The 18,299-nt window shown below is 41.2% G+C and overlaps 2 protein-coding genes across 3 annotated transcripts in view; both read right to left on the bottom strand.

The window, feature by feature from the left end:
* Positions 1-14,783, bottom strand: part of mib1 (mind bomb 1) — a 113,528-nt gene extending 98,745 nt beyond the window's left edge. The window contains exons 1-3 of the mRNA XM_969777.4: positions 14,567-14,783; positions 13,516-14,517; positions 12,808-13,416 (exon numbers count right to left, since the gene is read on the bottom strand). Of these exons, the coding sequence (XP_974870.1) occupies positions 12,808-13,416; positions 13,516-14,517; positions 14,567-14,683 (1,728 nt within the window). The 5' untranslated portion in view covers positions 14,684-14,783. The remainder of the gene's footprint in view (positions 1-12,807; positions 13,417-13,515; positions 14,518-14,566) is intronic.
* Positions 14,784-14,926: 143 nt separating this feature from the next.
* On the bottom strand, positions 14,927-18,216 carry Caper (caper). Of its 2 annotated transcripts, XM_015980336.2 has the most exons (7): positions 18,076-18,216; positions 16,949-17,241; positions 16,803-16,861; positions 16,204-16,750; positions 15,868-16,134; positions 15,464-15,816; positions 14,927-15,409 (listed from the first exon to the last, which is right to left on the bottom strand). In XM_015980336.2, exons 2-7 carry the CDS (start codon positions 16,964-16,966, stop codon positions 15,121-15,123), a joined length of 1,533 nt encoding a protein of 510 aa, XP_015835822.1. In that variant the 5' UTR covers positions 16,967-17,241; positions 18,076-18,216; the 3' UTR covers positions 14,927-15,120. The 2 variants fall into 2 exon arrangements, with proteins under 2 accessions (XP_015835822.1, XP_008193890.1); XM_008195668.3 differs by lacking the exon at positions 16,949-17,241.
* Between the last annotated feature and the right edge of the window lie 83 nt (positions 18,217-18,299).

Raw genomic sequence — 18,299 nt, forward strand, 5'->3', positions numbered from 1 at the left:
ACTTTTTTGCTTCGGTCTATTTAACAATTTCTCCTTTCGCCGAGGACCACTACAGCCTTATTGTCGAGAGTTTGCCTGGGGGGAAAGTTCCGGTTATGTGTGCTCTGTACCTAAGTGGTTTTTCGCCGACGCTTCACCTAACGACTCTGCCACAAATTAATCGCAAAAGCGATTTTTAAACTCTAAATTTACAACACATCGTGGCGCATTTCCAGCTTCCACACACTTTCCTTATCCCATTTGAATTGCCATTGTTCGTGAGGTCGGTACTATTCGCATTCCAAAGCCCTTGGAAAATGCACGTTTTTCGCGTATAATGGCGCAGGCACAGGTGGAGTCCTTCTGACTAAAGTTGCTAAGTTGGAAAATTCGCGCTGTAAGTTTTCTTTATGTGACAAGGCTTGGCGTAACGGCCGGCCAGCAATTACCAACGGTGAGCATGTTAAGTGCAGACCGTTCGTTTAATTTTATGGTTGACGGGCAGTAAAAAGGACAATTGTCGAGCGACATTAATGAAGCGGACGGAGATAATGCCATAACTGACGGAATTGTGCATCTCATAATTCTCAGAGCGCAACTACGAATTAACAAACTAAACTTTATTAACACTGTTGCGCTTTTTTCGAAAAGCGCATTTATTTTCGCGACGCGCCGCTGAACCCGACCATGTTTTATAAAGTTTCGGCGATATATTCGCACTTTACCAGAGACGGCATCCGGGTAATATAAGCAGAATACGCAAATGGATTTTCTTGGGAACGAAACTTCGTAACATTGTCTTCTGGTAAGTTATGGCTGCACTCCATGGAGATCCCGCCGCTTAATTCACTTTAGATCGGGTTTAAACTCGACCATCAATTTTACAAGTCTGTGAATTGTTGCACGTTCCACTGCCAGAATTAAGAAAAGTAAAAAATAACCGAAATCCCGACAGCATTATCGACCTTCCTCCAAATCTCCAAATTAATGCGTGCTCCCTTTTATTGCCCTTCTGTTCTAGCAGATTTAAAATCGCTTTACTAAAAGTGATTACTTTTAGTTGTGCGGGCAATTTTTTAAATCGACAAAGCGCTCGCGCTGCAGCAAGCCATAATATGTTGTGTTCGCCCAAAAGCCACATGCTCGACTTAACTCCCGGCAATCTCCTTCGTGCAAACAACCGGAAATGTTTGCTTAAGTGTTGTGCAAGAATGTTAATATGAATCTGGCGGCAAACTCGTTCCCATCTCCTTCAATTGTCAAAGTTTCCGATTCCCGTCCCTTTTTAAAATAAAATTAAACGGCGTCGGATCCGAGGGAGTGCCGGCGAGGATATCTTAATAATAATTGTGATTGAAAAGGGCGTCCGGAGCAATTCGGGTCGCCGTTTTCTTTGTAATTTTCATTCGCGTGGAGTGTTATTAAAAGGGAAATGTTTAATAAGTAATGGTAATAAAGAGAATTTATGCCTGTATTTTAGTGATCCGAGTTCGTTAGGAGCCGCGAACACAGCTAATGTTAACTACTTTAATATCCAACAAGGCATGATAATCGCTAAATTTGAAGAGCTCCTGGCGTTAGCGCGATATTTAAATGGAAATTCTTTGAAAAGTAATTTCGAATTAATCAAAACTCATTACGATGGTCCCGCGAAAAAACCTATGATACACTTAAAGACCTCGCCTGGAATTAAGCCGAATCATCTTTTACGTCCTTAGAAAAACTTTGCCTCGTAAAAATCTCCTGAGAGAAACGTCGCGTTTGCCGTTTCTAAATCTTATAAGAGAGCAACGCCGTAAAGTATGACAAGTTGAATAATTCAAGAAATAGCAATGTAGAAACATCCACCGGCTCTAAGCCAATGTTATATAGGGGCGTCTTTCTCGCCGTAATTTTCGCGAGTGTCTTCATTAACATATCTGCTCTCTCCGGGTTATAAAAATATATGAAAACAGAGGCGTCTTGTAAGCAATTTTCAATTAAGATTTCATCGTGCGCCTAGGACCCTTTTTTATAATCAACTGATAAGAAGCCTTTAAGAAAAATTAAGCTGCAGCACGAAAATAAACAACGTCAAGACCAAGAAACCGATAGTTAGAAATTCCATGAATTTGCAAGTAGCTGGATTTTTTCCTTGTTTGATCGAGGCAAATATGTGTGGGAGATAGGTACACATCGATGTATGACATATTGTCAACTGTTCTGTTTATTATGCAGAGAACAGAGACGAAATGGAATTGATCTATTCGACGGTTGCTACAAAACGTTATTTCCCCCTTTGTAACATGCAAATATGACACGAGACTAGACACTAACTGCTGGTTACAAATAACTGATGAAATAAGGCGAAAACTCGACGTAAAACTATATTAACTAACCCGCTTCGGGCAATACAGCTGTCATTTGAATCAATATGCAAGAACTGGTGGTATCGGGGAAATACGACCTGAATCCATTATTAACGCAAAGCTTTTAATAGAATTGTATAATTGGTATTTTTACCGCAATGACGAGAAATAATAATCAGTGCAGCAAGAACTTTTACTGTTGAAATATAATAAAATAGAGTCTGACTGGTGCAATCATTTTCTCGAATAAAATTTTATGTCGGGGGAAAATACAGATATAAAAATTTCAAAATAAATTTATTTTAGACCAAATCAGAGAAAAAGCGTTCACATAATTAAAACCAAAACAAAATTAAGGTCGTACATTCACTTTTTTAAAGACAATGGAATTTTAGAACAAAGCATGGGTAAACAATTTTTTGTGGCTACATAATTTCATGTACTAAAAATAAAATAATTAAATTTTTTTCCCTTCACAGTTCACTGATAAAAAAGGTCAAATCGCAAACTAATTATTAAGGGTAAAAGTTTTCGCATAGCTAAAGTCACATCCAGGCAACTCGGAAACATTAGTGCATAGTCATCATTGTAATTCCGTTTCGTTTAAAAGTTCCGGATCTCCGCCTCCCGCTCTTGCTGTTCTTATTAGTTAGTTGTCGTAATGACGACCATCCTGAATAAATCTTAATTAAAAATTAATTTAACACCCGCGACTTCTCCGTCGTCCTCTGGAGAGACGTCGCGCCATAAACTCGGACGAGTACGAGTCGAGATGAGTGCCTTTTGAAACGCGATAAAGTCGAAATAAATTATTTTCGTCGAGTGATTTATCCTTTGGGCTCGTTTATTTTCCCTCCTGGCAAATGTATTTCTAGTTTTGGATATATCAACTGATTTATTTTACGATTCGTCCGACATGTTAACTTTTATCGTTTGCATAATACAATGCAATATCATGAATCATATCCTTGCGCTGACGGTAAATTTGAACATGGAAATCCAGTCTGGATTAGCAAATGACTATGTCAATCCAGGAGTTCGCTCTCGGTCTCTCCTTCCCTAACGTGGAGATGAAATACGCCGTTCAACTCGTGCACTTTTCTTTACGAGTCCACCTGCTATGTCCTTCTGGATTCTTTTTCAGGCGCCAGCTGCACCGAATTCCTGCTCCAATTTATGCTCGCTACGGTGAAAGGAAACTCGCCATAAAATTGTCAACTTGCACAAATGTACCAAAAAGCTTCCTCGACGATTGTTATACGGCCGCTTTTACGACCGTCACTCTTCCTACAAACAACCCCTTTCCTCCACTCACCGGCGTTCGTCAAGATATTAATATAAATTAAAACACCGCGTCACTTAACGACACGACCCACAATAAAACCAACTATAAAATTGCCCTTTTCCCAAACTTATCCACTCGATTCGCCGGCTCGTAAAATAACCAGACGAATTTCAATATCGCCTCCTCCGTAATATTTCCCAAATATTCGCCTTCAATATACTTTTAGTTAAGCCCGATCGTAAGCTTCCGCGTTTTAATAGATTTGCACGTATAATTTATTAGCTCCCGATAATGTGAAGTGGGAAAAATAAAATCCAAAGAAATACCAAGCGGCCGAGCGAAGCCATGCCAATATTAAAAATTCGGCATAAAACAACCAAACTTCTCGTTTACAACAGGCCCAAGCAAAATCAATTTTCACGCAAAAAAGCCAAACCCGACATCAAAACCCTAACACGAACGACGTTAACCCAGGAAAAGACATTAATAAAACACTTGCCCCTTCTAACAATGCGTCACATACATATTTTTTGTCACCTTTCTTCGTTTACGACTAAAACGTAATCAAAACTTTATGATTCAAGAAGTACCAAGTGTGGCTTTTGGGTCATTGTTATTAACATATTGTAAAACAGTAATTATGCCGTTTTTCGGTTCGTTCCAATTTTTTTCTCCTATTTAGCGGGAGCAGAATAATAAAGAGTCTGGGTAACTTTGTGTTTATTTATTTTGCGCCGCTCCGAAGACTAATACAATGCGAATACCGTTAACAAGCGGGATAACAAAGTTTAATTTGAATTTGCTGCAATTGTAGAAAACCGCCGAAGAAAAAAACCTGTCACCTTGCTCATTAAAAATTTGTTAAATCACAAAAGACGCCGCCTTCGCATTTGCCAACTTTGAGAATGTCTCTTCTCATAGGTTGCGTTATAACCGCTGGCGGAAAATAAAATTCACCGTGCACTTTTATCACTTAACACCCTATTAACCTGGTTCACAAATCAGACGCGCGCGAAGAGGGCACGACATTAAAACAAGATAACAATCTTTTTTTCCTCCTCCTTCGCCGTTCTTTTTAACGTGAAAAATTAGGAAAATCTGCACCCGGAACCGTAGTTGCCTCGGGAGACAATTGCGGAACTTTTTCCCATAAGTCACTTTTCGGATTAGACTCGTATTTTATATTGACACTAACGATATTACGTTTGTGCTTTACCAGAAACGTCACAAATTACACCAGCACCCCCGTATTTATTATGATGTGCAAAATAGTCGAGGGAATTTGCGACACGATAATGGCGTTAGAACTGTCCGATTTGATCTCTCTTGTAGCACACTGTACAATTATCGCGCACAAAACCGCTCTTCCTTTCTGAAACCGCTTTTGTTTCGTTTGAATGCATTTAGCGAAAAACGTCGCAAATCTCTCGTGTGGCGTGTCAGCTATTATTATCCTTTGTCCGGAACACACCGGACTTAGAAAACGCCGAAATCCGGTCGCTTCGCTTTGCAATTCAAATCCTCGGCACGAAAAAATTAACCAAATCCGGATGCAAAGTGAGACTTTCATCTGACCTATGATTTGGAGAGAGCCCCTGATGTATCGAAATATCGACATGTGCCGAACCGAAATTTAAATTGATGTATCATAAATGTCGGCTCCGTTGAAACGTTCACTACATGAAGATTTTTTGCGATGTGCACATCGAACAGATCGAAAACGTCACTCCTTTCCGCGACAACTCCTAATCTGTTCTTTCATTAAATCTCGACGTTTTTGATTGATCACGGCGCCAAAAATAACTCCTCTGCACCGGAGTAATGTCTCCCACCCGTCCATCGCGACCCGGCCATAAATAATTTTTGCGAAATTAGGGCAATTAAGGAATTTGCATCGTTTCGGCTCGAATTTAAAGCCGCCAAGGGAATCGACGTTACATGTATGTGTAAACACAGAACGAGCAATATCCTAAATCTAGAACGTTCGTTTTATTTGCGATACGCTGAGAGTTTTCAAGTTTCGCGTGAAATATTTTCTCGGGGCGCGAGTTCACGACAACAGGGGTACAAATCCTTGTTAGTAATCCGGTGCTTATAATTTAGCGTAAGTTATGATTGTCTGCACCAACTTCGGTAATGACCTGTTTTCGCGAGAGCCGAATCTCTCCTACATTATAGTGTACATGTCGCATGAATTATATTACTTGCGACTTCTTCGAAACTGCCACTGACAGCTTCCGAAACGAAAGCGCTTCATGACACCGACGATGGTACGCCCTAATGGGGCTTTCGTTACCGACGACGCTTTATGGCTTTTTTGCGGCGCTTTTTCGGCCCAAAGGCAGCACTCCCCGCTCGATCCCCGACTAATTACCTGGCCATTAGGGTCGCAAATATCTGTGTCGAGAACGGTACGGAAAAACAGTGTTATCGTGCAAGTTGTCCGCTTCCAATAACTCGTATCGGAATTATCCCCGGCGCTGGGTGTATTTTAAAAAGTGCATTTGTGCGAAACTGCGGCGAATTGTTCGGCCCATAACCGTGATTTAGCTAGACGTTAATGTGAATTAATGCCACCGTTATGGCCACGTTTTCAAACGAAATTATTACCCGAACATCGCATCCTCTAACTTACTGCAATACCCAATGAATTTATTAAATAACCGTGGAGCACTTTAACGTGGAGCTAAACGTCCGATATCGCAAAGTTTCCGCATACATTTCCGGATGCATATGACGCCATTAACCGTACAACAAACACACATACGAATTCCAAGCATCGCCGCTTTTACACACACCTTGTATGCGAGAGGACTAAATTAAAAGCCGGCGTCGTCGTGCACGGCGGCAGAAACGACATCCCTCGGGGATGTTGTCTTATTAAAACGAACGTATTTCCAGTAATTAACGTATAAGTAGGTTCGTTACACTCCAAATGTGTTATATTCTAGTCTATCTCCGAAGAACGCCCGAAACCGCAATAACACAAACTCCAAGGCATCAACAATTACTTAAATCCCCTAAGCCGTTGAGGGGAATCTGAAAGTTTGTGAATTACGTCTGGTTGCGGCGTTACGCTTCACTTTTACCCCCGACTAGAGTGAAAGAACCCAACTTTAATAACAACACAATCGTGATAGAGGAGAGATATTGACAAAACGCCACACTTAGACGTTACAGATACCGTTCCATTTATTACAGGGTAATACGTGAAACGGTAAGCTCTCATAACACCTCCCGGTATTAATCTCCCCCATCCGTAAAATATTACTTATTGGGTAAGGGATGAATGAGCCAGAGAACCGCTCTAACTCAAAACGTCCGGCTAAATTGTTTCTAGTTCCTTACTGGATTAATAGTGTTTACGTAACCTGCTTGGAAACGGCACAATTATATCCAGAGAACGATAGAAAAACCCTACAGAAACCATCTTTCCCCCGAGCAATGATCTATAACCCAATAAAGCTCGACTTATTATGCAATGACGATAGACAACAGAGCGTCAACAATACGATAAGACTCTACTCCATGTACATAAGGAACATAAATCCACAATCAGCGTCTGCAGCTGAAGCTAATTATGTCGCGACGCTATTGCGCCATCTAAACGCAAAACGTATGAGTTACGAGCGACGATTGTAATTAGGCGATCGCCTCGCAAACTGCAAAAAACACAACCAAAGACATATTTCATTTTGTTGTGTAAGCGAGCTAAATAATATCGACCAAAAAAATTGTATATTTCATAGTGACACAACCATTTACCAAATAACACTCTGAGACCATCCCTCTAATTGTGACACAGCAAAAAACGACATTTATTTAAGCGCACGACTTGAAGAATTTTCGACGGCTTTATTGGCGAATAAAAAACGAATTTCAAGTTGCGCTCAACAAAAAGTTTGCCGTGGACGCTTCAGAATTTCAAATAGGCCAATTCTCTTTAAAATACACCCAAAAAGAATATTTCTATACTTGCGGAATAAAAATCAAGCTAGCTATATACAGAGAGACTCGGGCTAGCGCCACCTTTTAGCCACTCTAGCGACTGTAATTTATCGAACAATTTCGCTCTAAAGCCACCGCAGTAGCACACCAAGAGCCTGGAGCATCTCTCTGTTAAACATCGCTTCATTATAAATATGAATCAATTCTCTTTAGTCGCTACAGAGCCAGTCCTCCTAAACCGGCTGTTCGTAGGTTATTAATTAAATCAAAATCACACCTCCTTCGAATAACGGCGGCTAATGGACCGTATCGGCTTATTGTGACCCACACACGCTCTGTTTGTTCTTAACACAATGCCATAGTCGAGGATTACGCCCACCGACTTGAACAAAGACCTCATAATTAATATAGCACAAACAACACCATTGTTTCAGACTTAATTTACACAGTTACTTCCCGTCGTTTGTTGTATTGGAAGAGTATCACCCGACGACGGTGTTTAACGTTTTTAGCTTTTCGCCTAGAAAACGAAAAGTTGCACCGCACGGCCGGAGGGGGTCTCTTTGTTACCGAAGCGAAAACCTCCATACAGAAAATTAACAAGTTTCCGCTCTATATAGCGCTTGATTGGCGACGTAAAACTACACTTGTCGAACTAAGAGTGAGGAAAAAACACTGAAACAAGATGAAAAACAAACAATTCTAATTTACTCAAACTCTCGTCTTGGGATCGTCTTAAAAAATAATGTACAGTCTGCGTGAAATTAGATAAGAGGCGGGAAGACACCCTTGTGGATTGCCGCTTGCAGACATCAAACTTCAAGATTACGTACAATGGGAAGATTATGTACGGAGTGGCTCAAGTTCTAACTTATTTCGCACAATTAGCATTAACGAAAGCAAAGTTTTATATAACAAACGTTAAGGCGTTGCGCAGCCTTTAATACAAACACTCGCACATGACTAACCCGGCGCCTCCACCATTTTTCAACATACAAAGTGATTCAATTGTGGGTTAAAAATACCAAGAGGTAATTGTTATTTGTATTTTTGGTTGCATTTAGACACATTTCAGAAATACATCACAATTAATACATCCTAAACAAACCACTTATGTTCAATGATTACCAAAAAAACAAATTTCTATGTTCATGCGATATACACCATATCGATTGATTTTACATTAAAACAAGAATGTAATTAGCATTTTCTTCAATACATTAAATAAATAACGTCTCTTTTTTCTTAGACAAAACAAGCAGTAGAAACTTCATTGAACCAGATAATTTTAATCATCTAATTAAAATTTATGTAAATTACTCAAGAAAATATATCTCGCAAAACAAGTAAATAAATAAACATTTCAATTTGATTCAACACAGCATTAATATTACAAACCACTCAGCTTCCACCATTCTCAATGTCACAAATTATTGTTTTCTAAATAATACAATAACATTTTTGTCACAAAAAATATAAAAATATTTTAATAACATAATAAATGCTCTGCTAGCTGTTATTCGGAAACCATCTTAGGTCCGTCCCGGCGCACCTAATTTTCTTATTTAGATGGTAATTGCTGTAATTTTTCAAGGAAATTAAGTAGTACCACCTACTCAAAAATAATTACTTTATCTTATCATATTTACAGCTTGCGCATCCCCAATACTTGCCCTCCCCGTTTTACCATTCAGTCGCTGAAACGGCCCCACCCCTTGGCTATTTTTGAAAATTACCCCTTCGCAAGCATTTCCCGATACCTCGGTGCGGCAATTCCTAAATCGTTCACGTTCCTTTGCCGAGTCTGCGTTTCCTTTTTATTTTTCGACTTGGCAATCGAAGGTGGGCCTGCAGGTGGCGACTACAGCCCCCACCCTCCGTACATCAGCACTTTACATACAAGCATAGGTGTTATTAAAAAAAACAGCCGCCCCTCTCAAACGTTTCAAACTTTTAATCGAATTAAATCTAGTGCCTCGTTTGTCACAGCCGTCTCTCCGGCCCGCCAGATCCGCTAATCGAGTTGGCGCAATCGACCAATAATTTGCGCCCCCGAAAACGTGCCACGCGGATTTTTAGCGCCCCCCTGCCCTCGTGACACATTGATTGATAATTATTATAAACGATAAAAAATGTATACACGTTCAACTTTGGCTTTTGTAAGTTACAAGTGCTGAACGATCAATTACTGTCAGTTTACGCTCGGCAAAGTTAAAAAGCTTCAACTTGTATTACTTTACTTTCAAAGTGGCAAAGTTCATGCTAATAACGGCGGACATTTTTTAACAACCCCCGCAAGGCGGTTTTAACGTTTTTTACTAAGCAGGGAAAAATCCGATTTTGACGTGTTAAATTGCCATTAGATTTTATTGGTTCAGGAAGCGGTTAAGCCGACGATTCTATTGTTGTTATTTATTGCTGTTGCAAACTGTTTGCTCTGACAAACAACCCCCGAAAAGTGACACGACACACGCCGTCACACCCCCCGATTTCTGACACGCACGCGTTTTTAAAACCGGAAACGGAAACGTATTTTACATCCAAATTAGGACCAAAACTACCGAATACAAAACACGAATTTCGGAGCGAAACAACCGCCACGTTAAATTAATAGCTAGGCTAAAGCAGCAAAATGGCAGCGTAAAAATATTTATTAGCAGAATCACAATCTTGAAGACAAAACTGAAAAATACGAAAATCCCCAAAAAAAACTTCGCAGCACTTGGAATAATGAGTGTGATTTATGTCTTGGCTTATGAGCCCCGATTATTGTTTCATGACGTCGAATAAAGATGCACTTGTGGATTACTTCCACGGTCATGGATTTGCCATCATCCATAAATTATAGCATGCAACCGGAGCTTTGTTTCCTTGGCAATTTCCCTCGGCATAATAATGTTAAAGCCGGTTCTTACTTCGTCCAGAATAGATGTTCGAAACTACAATAATTAACATTTCGGGCTACACTAAAGGTAACACGCCCATATATCAAATTTGTAAAATTATGAGTACCCAGCTTGTTTAAATATTAGCGTCTCGAAAGTGCGGAAGTTTTCACAGGCATCGAAGTGCATAAATCAGCATTAACAATGATGCGCTCATCCCGTAGTGATATCCATAAATCGCGAATGAGAAATAATAAAAATCCCGAAATGGTACCGTAAAGATTTTCCCTCGGTGATTTTTCGAATGTATGCTTTAATGTTGTGTGAGAATTTGGTTTTTTCGTGCAATAGAAATGATAATGCAAGGGTTTTAATTGCGAATGCAGTTCGACTTGACCTCGAGACCTCGGTGAATTACGGCGTCGTTAGTGTACGGAACAATAACGGCAGTGCAGACTGTGTTTTCATATCTAATTAAAATCTCCCCGTTTCAATTTCCGCCATTGTGTTCTGCTTTTGAAACGTGTGGGGTTTGTGTATGTTTTCATCCCGTATTTTCGGGGTACATCTGCTGATAATGTTTGTCTACGATATGGTTAAAACACAACAATATCCTATTTATGTGTCGCCGATTGTGTACATTCTTCAAAGCCCGCGCGCACACACACTCCACCACACACAAAATCCAAATTATCTACCAAGGGATGTTCGTAATTAAGGAAAGGATTGTAAAATCACAGATTGTGCTCGGCTTCAACCAGTTTTATCTTGCAACGCGGTTTTGCCACGGAGAATATTAAATTTATAGCTACCTGTTATCATTGTTGCGAAATGAAGCTATTAATTCTATTCTCTCTCTCGAGATACTCCTATTAGATTTCCGGAGCTTTCTTAGAGGAACCGAAAACACGAGTAAAAATACGACGAAAGCGCTGCCATTTATTAGAAAAAGGAAGACGCACTAAGTTAATTAAAGTCGGAATATTTTCAACAGGATAATGCAAATTAAAGTGGAAATTTTAATATCACAAAACAGCTGACTGATAAATGATAACTGTTTTCGCGCAATAAAATAAAAACTAATTATTTTGCGAATAACAGTCTGGAATTAAATTCTTTCAAACGCATTTTCAGCTGTTCACTGAAAAAAATAACTCGACAACCAAAAGTCCTAGAGCAAACCAGTTTGTTCCAGTGAAATCTACGGCTCAGTTTACATGTGATACCAGTTTTTAGTTTATTTAAAATTAAGTTTGAATAAAAATAAGCTTAGTTATGGACCGTCCTATGACATTATTAATGAAACTTTTAGTTATCAAGTCCAATTATTTGTTATTAAAAAACAATTAACTTTAAACAGATTTGAGAACGCTTCGGCATAACGTTCAGCTCTAAACAATTACGACATTAACAAGCGCCATAACACAGATTCAATGCAAAATTCGCATTAGCTAAAATTAATTTCGGTTTATATTCAAATAATTTCTATGACGTAGCTGAAAAATGCTGCCCTTCTCGAACGAAACTGTTACGAAATAGAAAAAGTGTTTTGTAGATAGTGCCGTTTTTTGATGAAAGCGACACGACAGTGAGTCAGTCTAAATCTGGTCCGGCACGTACGATTACGCTGTTAATTACTATTTTTACAATTATTTAAATAAATTGTGAAAAGTGATAATGCTATGTGTGTGTGATTCCAAAAAGGTGTAATTGTGATGATTAATTTGTGAAACGTTGTGTACAATTCGAAATAACTCTCGCTTTTAAACTGATGTTTTCAGTAAAACTATCAAAGTGGGAAATGTTTGTTTTGTTGTTGAGGTGTCGGTGGTTTTAGTGCGCTATTGACCCTCTAAGAAATAGTCTTGGAAATGCTTCTGTGAAACAATGAGTCTCTTGACATGCAGCCCCTTTGTATGTAAGTACAAGCATTTCTTATCATTGTTGATTAAAAAATTGTCGTTTCTTATCTCCATTATTAATTATAATTTCCATTAAATTAAGGTTGTAAGGAGATGGCAATTTTAATGTGATACGAAAACGCGAAGTGTAGAAAATCACGACTTATCAGAGTAAATATTAGCGCAAATAGCCAATTTGAAAAATATTCGGCGTTGGTTGAGTCGAGAAACAATTTTTTATTAATCGATTATAACTAATCTAATTAATCAGTCGATTATGCCAAAACTTATAAACCAGCACTTACCGTAACCACTGCGTAGCCGATGAAAATTTTCCATATAAAAAAATGCATTACAAAAATTAAATAAACAATCATTAATGTTGTGCGATTAAGAAAGTGCGGAATAACAAAATTATTATTTAAATATAAATAAGCCACCACCCAAAAACCCCAACTTACCTGCAAACTCGGATGACAGCCCAAATCCAGCAACATCTTCACGACCCCTAGATGCCCCTTATTGACCCCGATGTGCAACGCTGTCTGTCTCCTCTTATTCCTCGCGTTCAGATCAGCCCCGGCATGGGCCAACAACTGCACGACGGCCGGTTCATCCCCGAAAGCCGCATGATGTACGGCCCTGTCTCCGTCCTTATCCTCAATCTCCACATCGGCATGAAATCGCAAAAGCACCGTAATTACTTCCAAATGACCGTTCTGACTGGCAGCTTGCAGGGCCGTATGCCCGGCGAAAACCCCATTCACGTCCGGCCCAATGCCGGCCCCGGACGTGTTACTCTGTTTGAGAACTTCCTCGCATTTTTGAGCGTCACCGTTAGCGGCAAATTTAACAAGTTCTTCATTGACGTCGCCTGAGACGTGGGTCTCGAAAAGTTTCTTGAGAAGGGCGCTAAGACGCTCGCCACTGGTCGTGCCGTGCATTGTGCCGTCTTTGCTAGCCACTTTGGTGACGGCGAGGGGGTTGTAGGTCCAGGTCGTGTTGCAGACCTCAACTTTGAGGTCGTTGTCGTTGTAGATTTGCTGCACGTGGCCGATTTTTCCAAGTGTCTGAAAATTGTAAAAGTCGGCGATAACGAATTATTAAAACTAAAAAAGGCGACAGAATTAAACCAAATCTAAAAAAAATAGCAAAAATTTGACACTCACAGCTGCCATTCCATCGGCCCAGTCTCCATGCCCCCTTTGAAGCATTTTGACGCGTTCCATGTCCGAGCAAATCTGGACCATATCTCCGACTGCAAATTGTTGTTGTGGGGTTTCATTAAATACGACTGAATTTGTCGGAGTCGCAACTTTCGTCAAAACGGCGGGATTAAAAGTCCACCTGTTCCCACTACTATAAGCGACAACAATATCATGGTCCTCGTCAATCCCAACAACAGTCCCAACCCCATTCAGACACTCGAACATGCCGTCAGTCCAGCCCCCATGTCCATGTTGCAGACTCTGGACAATCTCCAATTCTAGATCAACATTGACTTGATCCCCGATTTTGAGTCCCGGGGGCCCCGAACGCCCCGGCCCTTGCTCCCCGAGACACGGCAGATGATCCCTGTACACGTTCTGCCCCTTAGCATCGTTCACAACTTTCAAATCGGCCATCCCTTCAAACCCCACCCTGTATAAATTTTTAGAGCCATTGTCCCACACGACGTACGCCGCTGATCTGGGACTTGCGGCAGACCAGTCCTGTATCTCCTGGACCTTCCCTCTGCGTCCGTTGCCCCCATCCTGGTCCTCCCACTGCCAGTCCACCCCTCGCACGACCCGAGCCCCCGGAAAAATGCCGCGTACCGCGATTTTCTTGCTCTTGCGTCTCGTCTCGAGAAACGCGCGTTCGCTTCCGGGGGTCGTAATGCGGTAGAATCTGTGCCGGAGTTGGTGCTTGTCGCCGTGATAACAGACGGAACACAGGTCGTAGTTGCCACATTCCGCGCATTTCCAGCGAATTCCGAATATGGGTTGTTGGCGGCACGTGTCGCACATCGTGCCCTCGTGTTTCACCCCCGTAGGGGCGCTGTCCAGGATACGTAGGTCGTACTGACCGGAACAGCGGTAATTGGCGGCAGTGCCGTTGTCCCACACTACGACCACTTCGTCAGGCGACTCGAAGTTACGGACGGTGCCTACGTGGCCCTCGCCACCGTCCTAGAAGGGTTATTTTAAGAGAGAAAGGGTGCAAAAGAAGGATTAGTACCTGTTTGCCCCACTTCCAGTCGGGACCGCGGATTATCCGAGCACCCACCCCTTCCATCATCACACGAGCGGTTCGGTTCACTCCTGGGGTTGCCCCCACGGCGTTGGCGATCTCCATTGAAAAATATTTACTTTAGTTTTGAATGCTCTGAGCTAGTGTTGACATCACGGTTGACAGACTGACAGCTGTATCTTTAGCTTTACCGCCAACTTGGGAACCACGAAAGTCCCCAACTCCTCAAGTTTGATTTTTTTTAGTAACTTTTCACCTTATCTTGTGTAAATTTTTTATTTTTTTGATGAGATCTTGAACCGCTCAAGTTGCATATATCGGATAACAGGGTTTTAAATAAAACTCTAATTAATTAAACAAGTCACTTTATTTCTCACATTCTCACAATAAATCGTAGTCTCTACAATCATTCTCGAGTCTGACTTAAAATAACCCTTTCTCCCTAGTCCTAAGTCACTTTGTTGTGATGGTTACAAAATGCCTACATACACGATGCAATTTATTACAAATAATAATGATACAGGACAATGAAAAATACATGATTACTTCCTACTGGATGGCAATAGCAATTGCGCTGCATTCATAGCATCAGGAAACAACGAATGATAATTCAATAGAGGGACGTACGCCGCTGTGATAACCCGTCCTGCAAACCATCGGCCGTGCAGCGAATTAACGGACGCCACTGCCGTGGCTATAGACGGACACTTAACGTAAACATTTCCCTGTGGCGACCCCTTATCTACATAGACGTGTAGCACACCCCCGTGTTTGTTACACTCTTCTATTACGTCATCTCTAATCTCAACGTCCCAAGTCTGCGTTGACTCCCTAAAAATTTGAAAAAATAAGTTAAGCCGTTAAGAACAGAAACAAAACACTTACGTTGCCGGGTCAAACATGTTACTCAACATGAAACATTGCGTTGCGATAGGTGGTGTTGAATTCGTTTGGACTTGTGGAACCACTGGCTGTCCTGTCGCTATACTCAGAGCGTTAGCTGCAGCTTGTGGTACTTGCATTCCCGCCCCCTCGGCCAATTTGAACATCAATTGCAAACGTCCCGTTGCACCTAAATCTATACCCGAGCGATCCAACTCGTCGGAATCAAGTATTGAAGGACCTTGCTGTTGTAAATCTAGTCTTTCTGTTACATTTCCGACCTTCATTGGTCTACCCGCTAATTCAAACCCGTTCAATTGTTCCAAAGCTTTTTTCGCGTCCTCGCAATTACGAAACTAAAAACAAAAAAATCTACAATCGGCTTTATTCAAACTTGTGGAACTTACCGCAATGAACCCGTAACCCTTTGATCGCCCCGTTTCTGGATCCATAATTAACTGAATATTGTCTATTTTGCCAAAGGGTTCAAATATGCTCCTGAGCATGTCTTCAGTTATGTTGAAATGTAGCGAGCCCACGTATAACCGCATCGGCCCTGTCATATTTTTGGGCATCAAGTTGGGCATTGAATTGCCCATTCGATTTTTCTCAGCTTGTGTATGCTGGACTATAATTGGAACACCTAGTAATTTTTGACCCGACAATCCTAACGCCTGAAAAAATAACCGTGTCAAAAACCCTTCCAATTAAGAGTAAAATCGATTCTCTTCTATCCAACTCACCAAAGTGACACTTTCCGGATCCTTGAACTCGATATAAGCAATCCCTTTGAACCTTCTAGTTTTATTACAAACGATCAACCGCACATCCCGAACTTTTCCAACCGAACTGAAGAACTCTTCCAAATCCCTCGCGCGTATCCTTTGCGATAATTGCATAACAAAAACCGTTCTGGCGTCCCTTTCCTCAGGACTGAGCTCTTCAACCGGCGAATTCGACCGAAGACCCAACGGCGATCGGTTTCGCCGACCAAAAGGCTTAGCGGCGACCGGTGATGGCGATCGTCTGCGGTCCCGACTGCGGCTTCTTCGACCTCGGCGATCTCTTCTGTCTCGCGATCGACTTCTCTTGTCTTTAGAGCGCGATCTTCGGTCTTTGGAACGTGAACGCCGGTCTCTGGACCGCGATCGGCGGTCTCGACCGGGACGATCTTTCGAACGGACGCGATCACGACTCTTGCTCCTCTTGCGATCCTTGTCGCGGCTTCGGCGCTTGTCGCGTGACCGGCTGCGGCTGCGGCGACTCCTGCTCGAGCTGCGACGTTTCTTGCTGTTAAAATCAATTAATTATATTTTATTATAAATCATAAAGCAGGACTCACTCTGAGCTTCTGTGTTTCCGTGAGTCTCCATTTTCCTTGATTTTGCCATTGACTTCTTCCTACGAACAGCAACAAAGTGAAGAGGACCGCGCAGGAGGCGAAAACAGATGGCATTAATTATTTGTTTATTGATTGTAACAACTTACCAGTTGTTTTAAAAACATACATTTTTATAAATAACGTTTTACAAAAAATATTGGTCCATTTTGACAACTGTTACAACTTTTTGACAACATGATTCGTAAAAATTGTCAAAATGGATTGATTATAGTAGGAATTACTTAAGTAGTTCGTAAGCCTATAGATCTAAAACAAAGGGTTTGGTGGCCGTTTTATTGTCGGAGCTGAAACTTAACAGTCGTCTAGCCGGAACTAGACTTACCGTCGTGCAGACTTAACAAAGGAACGTGGCGGAAAAACTTGATCCAGATCAATACTTCTGAAAAAATACACCGAATAAGACCATATCCTTTCAAATTTCTTGACTGACATGCAATGAACATTGCAATGTTGTCAAACTTGGCCGATTTTGTTGGGTCTTGGCCAACATCACAAGACAAAAAAGGAAACGAAAACAAAACAAAAACGTGCAAAAAATGAAGTGTGTGTCATAGGAGCCAAAACCCAACGACCGCATTTACTTAATTTTGTCAAAGACTAGGTTAAAAAACATGTATGTACTTTTTTACATTCCAACAAGTCCACCTTTGTGTCATACTAAAATGAGGCGTTTACCAATCGGGCGATTGGTAGTTGTCAGGACGGAGATTGCGGGAAGTCCATTTCAGCAGCCCTATGGCGAGAAATTACCGATCAGCAACACGACATACAAAAACCATCATAATTATATGAACCACGTCAAGCTAATACCACAAATTTGCAACCGTTGGCTAAATAACTCGAAATTCGCGCCTTCGCCGGTTGCAGCGCCTCTGGTGGCGTTACACCACACCACGCTTCAAGGGACAAAAAACCAAAAATGCAGTGCCTTGCTGACGGGCCCCAGTTATTTAGCCAACAGGACCGGCCTACATTAATGAAACGCCCTAACTGTTATCAATGACTTAAAACTAGGATAATCAGTACCTGAGTTGTTTACGTGAAGGCGTCGTTAGCCCGAAATATACCTCATACGTCTAAAATATAAAATCAGGAGGTGATGTAAGAGCCACAACAATATTCAAGAAATCAAGCACTGCGAATTGCGGGTTTGACACAGCCCCCACAATTCACACTGCGCCGTACAAAGTAGCTATAAATAACCAAAACTTACATCTTTTCGGAAGGGGGCTTCCAGCATGGCCTCGACGTCCAGGTCTTCGGCCATTGCGGACGTTCGGCACTATTACTCCAAAATCAGTAAAAATGCGTTAAAACGGCTCAAATTTCAACCGATACAAGCGAGTCGATTCGAAACGACAAAATGGCGAACGTTGTTCTAGAATGTTGCCAAGCTACCAACATTGCAACATGAAAACGCGCCAAATAATTTGAAAA

Source organism: Tribolium castaneum, chromosome 5 (genome assembly GCF_031307605.1).
Source record: "Tribolium castaneum strain GA2 chromosome 5, icTriCast1.1, whole genome shotgun sequence".
Lineage (NCBI taxonomy): Eukaryota > Metazoa > Arthropoda > Insecta > Coleoptera > Tenebrionidae > Tribolium > Tribolium castaneum.

Bases quoted from the DNA above. Each gene is read 5' to 3' on its own strand.
- Caper (XM_008195668.3), bottom strand. From the start codon at position 18,129: ATGGCCGAAGACCTGGACGTCGAGGCCATGCTGGAAGCCCCCTTCCGA. The intron at 16,135-16,203 runs GTGAGTTGGATA...TTATTTTTTCAG, and splicing joins ATCCGGAAAGTGTCACTTTG to GCGTTAGGATTGTCGGGTCA. The intron at 15,410-15,463 runs GTAAGTGTTTTG...TCAAATTTTTAG, and splicing joins AACATGTTTGACCCGGCAAC to GGAGTCAACGCAGACTTGGG.